The sequence below is a fragment of the Botryllus schlosseri genome, chromosome 7 (assembly GCF_051294905.1).
Source record: "Botryllus schlosseri isolate E-star chromosome 7, Bs_hap1, whole genome shotgun sequence".
NCBI lineage: Eukaryota > Metazoa > Chordata > Ascidiacea > Stolidobranchia > Styelidae > Botryllus > Botryllus schlosseri.
Genome location: NC_137242.1, coordinates 27,725,820 through 27,740,760, shown reverse-complemented (window position 1 = coordinate 27,740,760; position 14,941 = coordinate 27,725,820). Strand labels below are relative to the sequence as shown.

General features: G+C 40.2%; 1 protein-coding gene and 1 long non-coding RNA gene across 3 annotated transcripts in view; one reads left to right on the top strand and one right to left on the bottom strand.

Moving 5' to 3' along the window:
• The window catches only part of LOC145442727 (uncharacterized), a 309,441-nt gene that overhangs the window by 107,613 nt on the left and 186,887 nt on the right, over nt 1-14,941 (bottom strand). The window lies entirely within an intron of this gene.
• Nucleotides 7,073-8,458, top strand: LOC145442719 (uncharacterized). Of its 2 annotated transcripts, none has more exons than XM_080320706.1 (6): nt 7,073-7,305; nt 7,368-7,600; nt 7,716-7,791; nt 7,854-7,969; nt 8,026-8,169; nt 8,228-8,416. In XM_080320706.1, exons 1-6 carry the CDS (start codon nt 7,103-7,105, stop codon nt 8,368-8,370), a joined length of 915 nt encoding a protein of 304 aa, XP_080176832.1. In that variant the 5' UTR covers nt 7,073-7,102; the 3' UTR covers nt 8,371-8,416. The 2 variants fall into 2 exon arrangements, 1 of the variants encoding a protein (XP_080176832.1); XR_013916136.1 differs by having other exon boundaries at nt 7,074-7,305; nt 8,026-8,346; nt 8,409-8,458.

Below are 14,941 nucleotides of genomic sequence, written 5' to 3'. Positions count from 1 at the left end.
GCTAGCGAAACGTTTGTTATCGCCGTCAGCTGCTAGCGAAACGTTTGTTATGCATACTAGCGGTTCCAAATAACAGTCAACACTGCCCAAGTGCCCAAGCACAGCTATATTGCTGATTCGTTATATCTGTGCGTAGTCCACCATAAGCTGTGGTGGCGATTTTCGGGCGACAGCCAGATTTCGGGAATCCGTATCCGTCCTGATCCGACAGTCAAATAAATAGGATTTCGGAATCCGACAGTTGGGCAACAAAATTAGGATCCGAAAAAATCCTGCTATTGCTTTAGTGCTATTTCACATTGAATATAACCTGCAAAACAGATATGAACATTATAATCAACAAATTAGTATCAAGTAATGCCTTACAAGGGTTTTATTGATTTATATCACATTTCGAATCAATAAAGTTATAGGTACGGTATATATCTTGAATATTATGGGAAGGTGTGGCGTCTGATAACCTGATAGAGTTGTAACTGAGTCCCACGTAATGTGTGGCTGGATAGATATACTTAGCTCGTGGGTAGTAAGACGCCACACCTTCCCATATGGTGCCCAGAGTGAGATGATTTCAGCTTCAACGACGGACGAATCGCCTTCTACACAATTGGACTTACAACTGCTATGGAGCCATCCAGGACTATTCCAGACTTACACGGTAAACATAGTAACACACTAAAACACAGGCATGCCATGATGCCAACAACAAAATCAGATATTGTGCATTGTGACTTGGCAAGACAACTAGGCATGGCAAGACAACTAGGCATATAGTACTACTGAAGAGAATGGAATTAAATTTTCACAAGTGTGGCATGGTCACAGAGCAGACATGGATGAATCAATCAAAATGATCACTTGATAGAGCAGCAATGAATAGTCAACATCAGAGTTGGATCAATTGTAATTTGTAATTGTAATTGAATGTAATTAATTACATTTTTCAATGTAATTGTAATGTAATTGTAATTGAAGCATTTTTATTTTGTGTAATTGTAATTGTAATTGTAATTTGACAAAAATTTTGCTCAATTACAATTTCAATTACATTAAATTGCTATTGAGACCTGACAAGCACAACATAAAACAATTGACTTATAATGCATTCTCTTTAAACGAACGACAAGGAATTTGGTGGATCCATTCGCGAAGGCCATTGACCGCGCCCTTGCGGGCGAAGTTTATTTTTATTTTCACCGCTATGCTGGCCTCGGCTGCCATTCCATACAATTTTTAAATTACTAACCAACCGATGGATTCGCAACACGTGGCTCACGATTGAATACGCCGAGAAGCGAACTGCTGAGCCGGCTAAAAGCAGCAGAATTGATAGTCCCATAGCTGGCGATCCAAGAGTCGAAATTTGATATGTATGGTCCTAATCGAAAGCTAGTGTCGCACTGATTAAAAGTATATTTCCAGGCAATGGTACCATCCCAAAATAGTTGTGAAAGTCTGGGAATCGGCATTGTTCTGAACAATCGCTATGGGCGTAACTGGTAATTGTTGTAGTCATGCTGCTGCAGCGCTCTCACTTTTCAGAACAGTCGGCCTTAAACGGCTATTTTGGAGCGGTTACATTGCCCTGACGAGATTTTATTTTGTATTTTCGTAATTAGTACATCAATAGCTTACGATGAAGACCAGATGCATCAAATTTGGACGCATGGATCGCCAGCTCTAGGACTATAAAGTTTGCTGGTTTTAGCCGACTTTTCAGCACGTTTGTCGGTGCATTCATCCGTGACTCACATATTGCGCATATATCCGTGGGTTGGCAACCTACAATACGATTTCAGATCACGATGATGCATCGTTATTTCGTCTGGCTAACTAACCAGACCACTGGATATTATCTAACGTCTTATCTGACAAAGCACGGTTTTGTTTTTACTCCTCATCCTAATTCCTACGTCCCTCGATAAAAATAATATTGTTTCTTTAATTATATACTATATACGCAAATCCAACACATACATATATTATAATACTTTTTCAACGACATACTGCACCCTATCCTCAATCCTAACCCATAGGAAATTAGGTAAATAACATTTTACATTTCCAATTACGTGAGCCATAATTACCTAGCACACAAAACACGCTTACATTACGTCACAGTGACAGCTTACATAGCATACCATGTACGCACATCAACGCAATTATTACTACACAATCTGAACTAGACTTGAATTGTTGTTAAATACGACGCTACGGTTGTCAAGGACCACGGTTGAATTTATGACTATTCAATTACATGTTCAACAGCAGCAATTGTAATTGTAATGTAATTGATGCATGCAAGGAGTAATTGTAATTGTAATTATAATGTAATTGATGCATGCAAGGAGTAATTGTAATTGTAATTGTAATTTGATATTTTTAGCATGGAGTAATTGTAATTGTAATGTAATTGAAACATTCATGAAAGTAATTGTAATTGTAATTGTAATTGAACTGAAATAATGTAATTGATCCAACTCTGGTCAACATATATAATCAGCATTACGATGTGCACAATCAATCATAGAGTACCGGTGGTACGTCAGTTCCAGTGTGTTTCCCAAATCATAAACATGACCAATTGACCATGCCAGCATATATTCATACATTCCCACACCACACAACCATTCCAAATGACATCAGAAATCAGAACCACCAGTTACCTCTGCAACAACCTCGCTTTTCTGTCATCCTGATAACTGATATCAAGTACTCTAATGGCTGATGAATAGGGCTGAGCACAATGATTCGAGTACTCGAATCTGAATCGAGTAATAATTTTAATGATTCGAGTCGAGTAGTAAAAGACGATTTTTTCGAGTACTGAACATACGAAACATATACTACAAAGCTACGAAGGTTACCAGACGTAGCACATTTCCGAAGTCATGATTATCCACAACATTGTCACCAAGTCGAATGAAATCGGTATGGTTGAAAAAATACCAAATTATCGTTTATGAGATGGATAACAGCCATCATATTCTTTTTGGTGGCATAAACGGTACATATTTGAACTTTGACGTATTACATTCTGTTATGACGTCATAATGAGTGATACTCGATTACTCGACTCGAAGCATATTGCGTGATTCAGAATCGAATCACTCAAGTACTCGATTTTGCCCAGCCCTACTGATGAACAGAAAGGATAAGAATCAATATCTGAGTTAAAACTGAATTCGAAAACAAACACTTCTGCAGCTCGCTCGTTGGGGCCTGCCTTCGTCCTATTATAGATAACTAACCTATTGGGCTCGAAAGTCACGTGACTACTGGTTCGCTGGGGCCAAACAACTATCTTAGATAGCCGCTGCCTGTGTTAATTTGCGATATTGGTCTGTTTTTAAATCGTATTTTCTGTCTCCGTGAGGTTGTTTGAAGTACAGTTCTGGGTTTTATGTTATCTTCTATGACTTATTAGCTAGTTTCAGAACTTTTAGATACTAACTAGGTAGGATTATGTTGTTTTGCAGCCGCGCAAAATGCCAGGGTATAACGTGCCAATTTGTTATAATGGATGAGAAAACAATTCGGAGTAGTCTTTCCATCGACTTCTGAATTGCCAGAAAACGACGGGAAAGTGACTGAAATTAATAAAGCTAGTGAGAATGATAAATATAATTAACATTTGAACTATGTTGACTTGTTTGTTTGGTGGTATCAAATGTCATACCGGTATCTCGTGTGCCCCAAGACAGCGTAATCGAGTCAGCTTCAATAGCAAATGATTTAAGATAAGCCACAATTATTAGATTTTTAAAAGTGTTTATAAAGTGGCCTAAGAATAGATGCATCAACTGCAGGCATCGGTTAGCTTTTAAGATATCTGTGCCATTTATCGAAAAAGATAATCAAGAATTTCGGTCAGCCAAATTTATATTCAACCATGCCAATCAGAAGGAAGTTATTGATTGTTTCAAGGATAGTGCTGAGAAGACTGCTATTGCCGGACAAGGACAAGAGTACCGTACTTTCTACTTGTTTTTTTTTTGATGATGCAGCGATTTACAATTTGGTATCATTCTAACTGGAATGTAAATATTCTTTTAATGGGAGACCAGGTCTTGCTGTTACTCATGACACTACTTCCTATAATTTAGTACTGGCACTGTTGCCAATGTTTTTCTAGATTTTGGTCAAGTTTCTACACATCAGTGTTGTTCAAAAATAACTTTTTTCCCAAATTTCACTGGCTCATGAACAAAATTGTTAGGTGACTTGAAAAAAGGTTGCACACTAGATTTGACTCAATTCCAACATGCAGAAGTGAAGCTAGCAGATTTTAAAAAAAAATGAATTTATTGAAAAAATAAAAAAGTTTTATTAAATTTTACTGGCTATGCCATGAAATTGTTGAGTTTTCAAAAAATGTATAGCAAATTTGGCTAGTTGAGCCAAATTAAAAATTTTCTACTTTCAGTGGCTTTTGCATTGCTCTATACAAAATTTACACAAATTTCTTGAACAAAAATCAGAGGGTAATTCATAACTATTTTATTCTCTTTATAGATACTTTTAGATGTTTAACAAATCAATGCAAACATTGATGCTAGCCTCACTAATCTGTACCTGATTGCTGTGCTAGTGAAGTTGCACTGTGCGCTATATGTAAACCATATCAGGGGCATCTCTGATCCCGGCATCTTGTATGATGCAATTGGTATCTCTGCCAAAAACTGCTCTCCAGAAGACACCTGCCAAAAACTGCTCTCCAGAAGACACCATCTCCTTCATCGCAAGAACGAGAAGCACACGCACACTATTTACCCCTTGAACTGTGAGAAAATGCAGCTCAACTGTCTATGGAATGACGTCACCGTAGGGAGGTGGAGCGACACACTTCAAGACGCTACCGGCCTTAAAAGTCGGGACCACATATACTTCCTGAACTCGTAGAAATCCACCCAAAACGCTGGGAAGGAACTGACATTGTTGTCGACATATGGTACATCAATGCCACCAGTAGGTCATTTGTGTGAGACCAGCCTCGTAACCATACGGACCCAACAACACTGGTATCCCTTACCGTCGTTCTCAGGGCCAGAGCACCGTGAATTTACACAAACGCCGTTCAGGATCTTGGCTTGTCAATGGAAGATACTTACGTCGACGCGATGCAGAAACGCAATAACTACAGATTGCCATGGAGTACTCGCAGTTACACTGCTTGCTGTTATTCTCGTCAATTTCGATATACCAACACAGTCCTATCAATTGTATTGCTTATGACTGCCCATTTTCAAGCCAACTCTGTGTGTTTAAGTGAGTCGTCAGTTTAAGACTACCTCCACAGTAGCAGTGTATGGCTTAAGTCAAAACTGCATCCGTTTATGGCAAGTTGGCAACATTAATCAAGAATACCTTATCTGTGACCAATACCTACATTCTATTTGTTTCATTCTCGGTACAAAGGAAATACATTCTCAAGTTGCGAATTTGTCGAATTTATTGGCCAGTTATTGATTTCGTCACCACTCTTAGAATTTTGCAAAATCAAGCGAGAGTATGCAACTATGCAAGATTAAGAAAGTATTGTTGTGGAAATATTATTATATCAGAATTAGGTAGTTCTTCTATTCAGAATCTTGAGGGAATCGTCAGGTCCAAAACGAAGAAATGACATAAGTTTTGAGTATGCAATGCACAAGCTGCCCTGCACTTGTCAAAGTACTTGTGATGCTGGAAAGTACTATAGTACCACCGACTCATTTCAAAATGAAGACTTTCTTCTAAACGCTCAAGTCTATTAATGATCTTGATTTGGTAGAATAGGGACACTTGATATCTGTCAATACACACATTACAGAAGTGCCGCAAACATGTCCTAAAACGACTTTAAAAAATATAACACTCCGGCAAGTATGCAATATTACATAGTACTCTGAAAAGGTGGAAATACTATCTTCTTTACTTTCATTCAGTGTGCATGCCTCCTCTTTAAATCGCCTAGGTCAAGATGGGTGTCTGATTCCATAGACTACTCCAAGACGCTTCGACATCTTCCTGTCTTTTCATTGTATCGCATTTTGTGGTGTATTGAACTGATAAAATTGCTAATAAACCAATGATGATGATGATGATCGTCTGTTTGCACCACAACATAAATGCTTCAAAGTTCAAGGGTCTCTTTGCTTTTTGATAAGCTTTTTCTTTCTTTCTTCTCTTGCTTGCTTCCATACGTCCTCCTCAGTGATGCCGATTTTCGAGCCTCATCGGCTTTACTTGGCCATCTGGGCTTGATTACATGACGCTGCTCATGTAGTTAGGTAAGCAGTGGGGAGTCCAGATAAGCCTCCGACTCACTTGCGTCAAGTAGGATTCGAACTCAATTCCAACGCTTCCCCAATCTTTCAGGTAATTTTGCAGTTACCAACCTCTACGTCATAAACTTTCATTATACTCATGGTTGAACTGAATATTTCCCAATTCTTTGCCATCACCACCATACATTGCTGATATTGGATGGTCGTTGTCTGAATCATTTTGATTTCTTTTGACCAGATTCGGATTATTTTTGAAGAACTCGCAAATCGTAAAAGTAGCTTAACCAAATCCATCTGAAATCAAATTTAACACGGTACGGTAATGTTACAATATTAATAATCTCCGATGTTGACTGATCACTGTCTCCGTGTCGATAAGTATACACTTGAAGCATAATAATGCTGAAGCCATACGATGAATAGTTAGTAGGTCCAGATGAAAGTACTAAACCTTGGAATTACTTGTTAGACATAGGCTATCTTAAACTGCTCTATACTCCATCATTTTAATTGAATACTATACATTGTCATCTATCTGCACGAAAAAAAATCAATCCTGTAACACAAACACATAATGTGACAGCAAAGACCAGCGCAGTAGCAGAAATTGCGACATACAAATGCATTACTGTCGCAGAGAAGATGATACCAGAAACGCGCTTGGCCCCAGACGGTGGTTGCTATGCTGAAAAGTCACGTGACTTTCGAGCCCAATGGATAGATAAACAACAGCCGGCTTCACAGTCCGCTGCTCGGAGGAAGGTCGCCGATTTCGCTGGGAACAGGATGCAAGCAGCGTATCTAAACCATTCAGATAGCAGTTTGTATTGATAATGGCTACAAACTGGGCAATACCGGGGTGTCATTGGACACGTAGAAGTAAGGATAAGAGAAGCCTCTTCACAATATACAGACCCGACCTGGCAAAGTCTCCAGAGGATTGCAGACATAGACAAGGTCTTACAAGATTTATACTATCGCTACGTGATTCGTCTGCCAAAGGTGACTGCATAAAGGTCTTGTTGCATAAGGAAACGTGAGTAACTGCAGTAAAATATTTCAAGAATGTTCGGTATGCTAACATCCGTCATATTTCAGTGCAGCAATATGTGATCAGCATTTCACTGAAGATGATTTGCTTTTTGTTGGAGATCAGAAGCAATTGAGATGTGGAGCTATTCCATCACTCAATTTGCCTTCCAAGTCGTACCCCCACACTTCCGTCTCCAAAAGAAAACCGCCTGCGAAGAGAGATGCCGGTTGCATGACACAGCTTAAAAGAAAATATATCAACCTTGCATCATTAAAAGCTGCAACAAAGAATATCACAGGTATATTACTGCATTTATAACAATAGATCAATACATTATGTAGAGTTGCAATGTAGGCTATAATTGTAAGGGATACATAGAATTTTTTTATTTGTCTATGTTTTCCCTTCTTCAGATGGATGGTTGTTCGTTGACGGTGGTGATAGTCTGATATTTGAAAAGCAGTCGACATCTGTCGTCTTAGAGTTCAGGTTTGACATATTTACAATGTCAGAGCACTTGGATACAGCTAATCTCTCATGACTATTGTTAGGATTGTCATCACTAATGAACTTGAAGTCAAGTCAGTGGCGTACTATGGTTGGCAGCTTGGGATTGAAAGACTACAGCTTCCGCAGATAGCATGCACAAATTTGAAGTCATGGCTATGTAAGTCGTATAATGATAATCAAAGAAAAGAGTTGGTTCAACAGTGAGGAATACAGGTAAAGTGAAGAAACTTGAAGTGTGCCAAGGTGTTCGAGCTTACATTCCTGGAGCAGCTACGCATCCCATTTTAAAATGGAATGAGTCAGAGTCACGACTGTTGATTGAGAATATTGCAAGATCACGAAACTGTTGCGTTGTAGGTGAGGTAGTCGCTGCTAGACAACATATTTAGAGTTGTAACTGTTGGTATATTTTTAGAAAAAGTATTATGGAATACCAGTAATACATGCAAAGAATGTTATGAATTTAATTTGAAAAATAGTGTGGAATTGGCAGGTTCACTAGAAGTAAATGAAGATGGTGATGTTGAATTAGAGGTACAAGACCTTTCAGGTTTTTGATAACTCTACAATACTTCTCTAAATGGGAAAATTTTCAGGAGGTAAGTCAGCAGCGTACCAAGGTTTTTAGAGTGGCAGAAAGCATTCAGCCTATGCCAGGCGAAGAATGGTACAACGAATAAGCACGCACGGCGGTATCACCCAGATGTGATTCAGTGGTCGATTGAACTATTCTCAAGATCTCCATCTGCATATAAATTTGTCAGAAGTAGCAACATCTTAACTCTTCCGTCCGCAACGACAATCAAAAACTACAGGTAAACCCAAAATACGTGATAGACGAATAATTCAAGCAAATCATTGGTATTTCATTTTGACCAGAAACTACATCAAACCCGAGTCTGGCATCAACAAGATAGCGATTTCAGAGATCGACAGGGTCATGGACAAATCAATAGAGCTGCCGGCGTACATCACTCTGGACGAAATGAAAAGTTGGTTGTTTAGAAAAGTTGTTAAGTTGTTTCATTAAAATACATGACTCAAGTACGGGAGAGACTGGTGGTCAAAGACGGGAAACTAGTTGGTTTCATCGACTCGCCTGTCAGTGGCAAGTGTGTGATAGCGAGTCACATATTGGGTAGGTGGTATTTACCTGCTATGGTTGAACAGTTTTTATTACCTCATGTTTCATAATTTAGTATTTTACGTCCGCACTATTCACAAAGAAATATCTTTACCCTTGGCCTGGTACCCGACTGACAGTATAACAGCCGATGAGATGTCATTTTACTTCTGGGAGCTACTGGATGAGTGTGAAAAAAGAGGGCTGAAAATTCATGCTGTCGTTGCAGATGGTCTACCTCAGCGGTTCTCAACCGGGGGTCCGCGGACCCCTAGGGGTCCGCGAATCAATTTCAGGGGGTCCGCGAGACCTCTAAATTTTTAAAATGGTTGATAACCTAATTTTTATTTTATTTTTAATGTGAGAAAGCATAAGGCAGTTTCCCACCACAACTGCTAATACCTCATGACTCATATCATCATCATAATTGTCTGACATGAACTATCGTAGTGTGGAAATTCATTTTCATAGCCAATTTTCCATTAACCTGCTGATACAAACACATTGCCGTTTAGAGACGTTTTATTGGGGGTTGTGAATAAAATAAAAATATGGAGATAGTGACGTCAATCAGGGTGACTTCGTAATGTCTGCGAAACCTTCTCGATTTGAAGTTGTCAGTCTCATCAAATTAGTGTACAGTCGTTTGAAATAAAAATTTCCGAAGTATTTCCCTAATTTGTCCTAATGCAGGGATTGAAACCTCGCCACGAAATTCATTTTATCCTATGAAATACATAACGACTATTTGAACAGTTTCTTGGAGGTACAGAACTTCATTATACAATTGAATAGTATTATTCATATTGAAATGAACCCGAATATTTTCGGAAAATGAACCCGAATATTTTCGGCTGACACTCGTCATAAATCGGACAATGATATGCATGCTCTTAAAGCCGTTTCATGACAGTCTTTCTCAGGTTTAAAATCTTGGATCCATGATTTGGCGCATAAAATTTGTCTATACTTTTAGATTAGGATTTCACTTTGACGGTAGAAACTTTCTGCGGGCCGATCAAAATGCCGTCGCGGGCCCAATCCGGCCCGCGGTCCGTATGTTGACCGTCGCTTCGCTAGATACTGGACGTGATATATGTTCATAAAATATATGTTTCATTATTTTGGCGCCATAATTGTTACGATCACACCAAAAGTATCGTCGGAAGCGTTATGCGTTAATATTGCATTAGCCTCCATCTATCTTTGCGGTAATGGTTCTCGGCACTACCCGTTCATATAAAAACGAGGTCGTGTATTTTCAAGACACGACCACGTACTTCAAGATATACAGCAGCAAAATTAGCTTTGAAAAAATAAAAGTCTACCAATTTCTACATAAATAGAATGATGTTATTTTCAAGCAAAATCTTTATTTTGCTGTTTATCACAAGCCTACAGTTCATATTTGCACAATACAGATATGAACGTTGCACCATAATAGAGCTAAAATTGAACTAAAACTTGAGGGGGTCCGCGAGGGTCCGTGACGGTCAAAAGGGGTCCGCGAAGCCAAAAAGGTTGAGAACCACTGGTCTATCTGTTAGCCCAGCAATTCAGCTATCTAAAATTCCACTGGAGAGCACGTTCACGGCACCCAACCCGTATGATCCAACAAGACCGATATTTCTATGCTCTGATCCACAACATTTGCTCAAGGTTGGTGGATCCCGGTTTTGTTGCTACGATTGGAGTTTCATAATAAGTTCACTTTCATCAGACTGCAAGGAATTCTCTCTTTTCGTCAAAACCTGGTGGGACAAGGTACATGAACTGAACATGGCTGGCCAAGGAAAAGATATTTTGTGGACAGATATCAAGAGCTTATACAACACGGAATCCTCAAGCCTCGCGCTGTATCAATCTGGCCTGACATTAGCACATGTCAACTTGACTCCTCGGACAAAGGTTAGTATTCTTTTTGTGTTACCATTTATTTATTACTTGGTTGACTGCTACATGTAAATTGCAGATGAATGTCAAACTCGCAACTGGCGTTTTCAGCCACAAAGTTGGTCATTGTCTGAAGGCGATGGGAGCATGCGGGACATCGGACTTCGTTTTGATGATGGAAAGGTATTGTTAATTATACGTTTCGATGATGGAAAGGTATTGTTAATTATAGAAATAAGCACATGCTACTTCCACGATCATTGGTTTATTAGCAATTTTATCAGTTCAATACACCACAAAAATGCGATACAATGAAAAGACAGGAAGATGTCGAAGCGACAAGGAGTAGTCTATGGAATCTGACACCCACCTTGGCCTAGGCGATGTAAAGAAGAGGCATTCACACTGAATGAAAGTAAAGAAGATAGTATAGAAAAAAAATGCGACAAAAAATAGGGCGGCATGTCATGGGAAGCGAGATCGATAGGTCAGTCGTGCTAGTAAGATAATGTGTTTCAGATGGTTCAACATTGTCACATGCCGTATAACGTATCCAATTGGAAGAATGAGTGATCCAAGGATACTTTGGTTGGCAGAATTTTCTGAGAAGATGATCAAATGGAAGGTAGTTGAGGCAAGTTGGCATTTTGATGCGACATAGCTTTTGAAATATCTTTTTATCACAGAGAAATGCTGAAAGTCGTCGAGAAACCAAGCGAATGATGGCTTTGCCAACGATGGAAGGGCTAATATTCACATCCAATAATCTTATAGCCATTTCAGGACGATTATTGAAAGACATGCCAAAATTAGCCTTGGGAACTTTCACACAAGATGTGTTGGAGGCATTCTTTGGAAACATAGTAATTAACTAATTATTTTAGTTAGTTAATTCGTGCTGGTGCGGTTATTGTGTTCTCAGAGGCAAATGGGTCGTCGGCGAACAAATCCTGATGTGGCCGAGGTTGCTTACGACATTCACCATATCACCCAAGCTCGAATAGCGCGGCGGCAGGACCGGCCATATGCACTTGCCCCGCCCCGAAACGGAAAAGGTCGCACGCAATCTTGAAGAATTGAGGATGGTTGGATATTCTTTCCACAATGGTTGGATATTATTTCCACAATAAGCACATGCAATGCTTCTAATAAAGATTGTGTTTAGGTATCAAGGACCATTGTATGAAGAGGACATAGTTGCACTCCAATCCGAATGATGCAGACTTGTTCAAACGACCAATTAGTTGCCAATGCTGCAGACTTGAACGAACAGTCATCTAGTTAGCTGCTTACAGAATAATGCTACGAAATACAATAAATGACCTACAGAATTGATGCATTGAATTACTTCTTGCTGCCGGCTGATATTTGTTAACAAAGCCAACACACCAGCGTCAAGGTTTCAGCCAAAGTGTTGGTTTACCTTTTTTTTACATAGAAGGAATCCTTGCATGCTTAGGCAGCATAAACATGCAAAGCAAGGAAACTATGTTCTGCATGCCGGTGACCAAACAAAGTCGGTTCATACACCTAAGATCAGGGGCCCACTACCCAAGTGTCATTAGCTCATGATGAGAGTTGACTGCGGAGGGAAATCGCTCCCGTTGTGACCCGCTGATGCATCCTCTCAAATAGCTTTTTCGCAAAACTATGAGAAAACGTTCTCACCATCAGCTTGGATACATAAGTGAGGAGTTCGTGCACTTCACTTTCACTGGCGTCTTCAACACATAAATCATAAACTCTATGTACAAGAGATATGAAATATTGGCCTTGAAGAATTTCTTCTGTTGTGCTACCAAAATCGATCTTGTTTGCTGTTCGGCTGGCTTCACGTGAAAACCTTAGATACACATGCTGTACAAAATATAGAAAGTCTTCTGAAGGATACAGGAGACAATTGTCTTTTCGTTCTAACATTCTTATTTGTGATCCTTGCGGCTTGTCATTGCACAGCTGCTTCACTGTCACCAATGGAAAGCGTACATAAGCCTTTTTCAATGCGAAGCCAGCAATGTACTCTAGTGTTTCACTTTCGAATCGTCCAATTTCTCCCCCTACCAATTTTTCCTCTCTTCCCATTCCACCAATTAAGGCAATTTTTCGGCACTTCTTCGTTATTCCCCACACATCGAAAAAATGATCCCCATGACACCAATAAATGTTTCCCCATGAACATAAACAGAAAAATTTATAAACGTCAAAATGAATTGTTTTTCGCGTTGGGGTGGGATAGACGGATATTAGGGTTGAGGAGAGGGGAGATATTAGGGTTGGGGGAGAGGGGGATATTAGGGTTACGTGAGGGGGATATTAGGGTTGAGGAGAGGGGAGATATTAGGGTTGGGGGAGAGGGGGATGTTAGGGTTAGGAGGGTTAGGGGAGGTGGGATATTAGGGTTAGGGGAGGTGGGATATTAGGGTTAGGATTAGGGGAGGTGGGATATTAGGGTTAGGGGAGGTGGGATATCATGTCCCTAACCCTCTTCTCCAACCCTAATATCACCCCTCTCCCCAACCCTAACATACCCCTCTCTCCAACCCTAAATCCCGCCTCCCCTAACATCACCCTCTCCCTCAACCCTAATATTCACGTCCCCTAACCCTAATATCCCACCTCCCCTAACCCTAATCATAACCCTAACCTAACCCCTAACCCTAATATCCCACCTCCCCCAACCCTAATATCCCACCTCCCCTAACCCTAATATCCCACCTCCCCTAACCCTAATATCCCACCTCCACTAACCCTAATATTCCACCAACCCTAACCCTAATATCCCACCTCCCCCAACCCTAATATCCCACCTCCCCTAACCCTAATATTCCACCTCCCCTAACCCTAATATCCCACCTCCCCTAACCCTAATCATAACCCTAACCTAACCCTAACCCTAACATCCCCCTTTCCCCCAACCCTAATATCTCCCCTCTCCTCAACCCTAATATCCGTCTATCCCACCCCAACGCGAAAAACAATTCATTTTGACGTCTATAAAATTTCACATGTTCATGGGAATCATTTATTGGTTTCATGGTGATCACTTCTGGATGTGTGGGGAATAACGAAGAAGTGCCAATTTTTCTAAGTGCCTCGAGCAACAGTCTTGGCGCCCTCTGGTCTGCTGGCAATCCCTCAAAATATTTGGCAGCTGTACAACATTCTTTGGAGTACTCTCTAACAACTGTTGCAGAATCAGCTGCAGGTATGTAATCTGCCATGAACTGCCTCAATTTTTGGCTGCCATAGGAGGTTAAATTGATCCGCTCATCAATCTCTTTGATTATATCCTGCGGAGACGGTTGACGAATATTTTCATTCATCCCAATTACAATAGATTTAGGATTAGCATTGCTTCCACTAGGTTCTTCATCCATGTCTACGTATAGGAGCTCATTAATTAAATCATCTGTCAGTAATTTCCAGCTAACCTTGTCCATGTCCTGTATTGCACAGTTTGTAGCCATTATCAATACAAAACTGCTATCTGAACGCAACCATGAAAAATCGGCGATCGGCGAAATCCCTCCGGGCAGCGGACCGTGAAGTCAGCTGTTGTCTATCTATCCGTAGGTTAGTTATCTATAGTCCTATCTCATCCAACAGTTATCTCATCACTGCAGAAACTTTACTTATGTTGCTTACGCATTTCAACGACGTGGCGGGTATCAGCGGTTTCAACGTTGTCATTTATCATCGGAACCAGTCTGGGCTTGATCCAAAGCAATGAATGCATTTAACTACGGAAATAATATCGAAGCAGCTTTTGTCATTGAATATAAGATATCTCGAACCTTTATCACCCAATATTTTTTATGAATATCAAATCCTGTTTAAATCCGGCTCATATGGCAGTTTCAGAATCCGGCTCCGATCCGGACACAGTAAAATTCATCGAAATCCTGCTCCGGCTCCTGAACCGGACTGTGGCCATCTCTGGCGACGGTTGCCAGTGAACCCGTCCCTAGGTGAACCCGTCCCGTGAACCCGTCCCTAGGTGAACCCGTCCCTAGGTGAACCCGGCCCTCGGGAAATTTTGAAATTAAGTGTGTTAACAAGTATTAATATGAATTATTAAACTAATAATGTTATTATCAACTGATTTGTCGATCT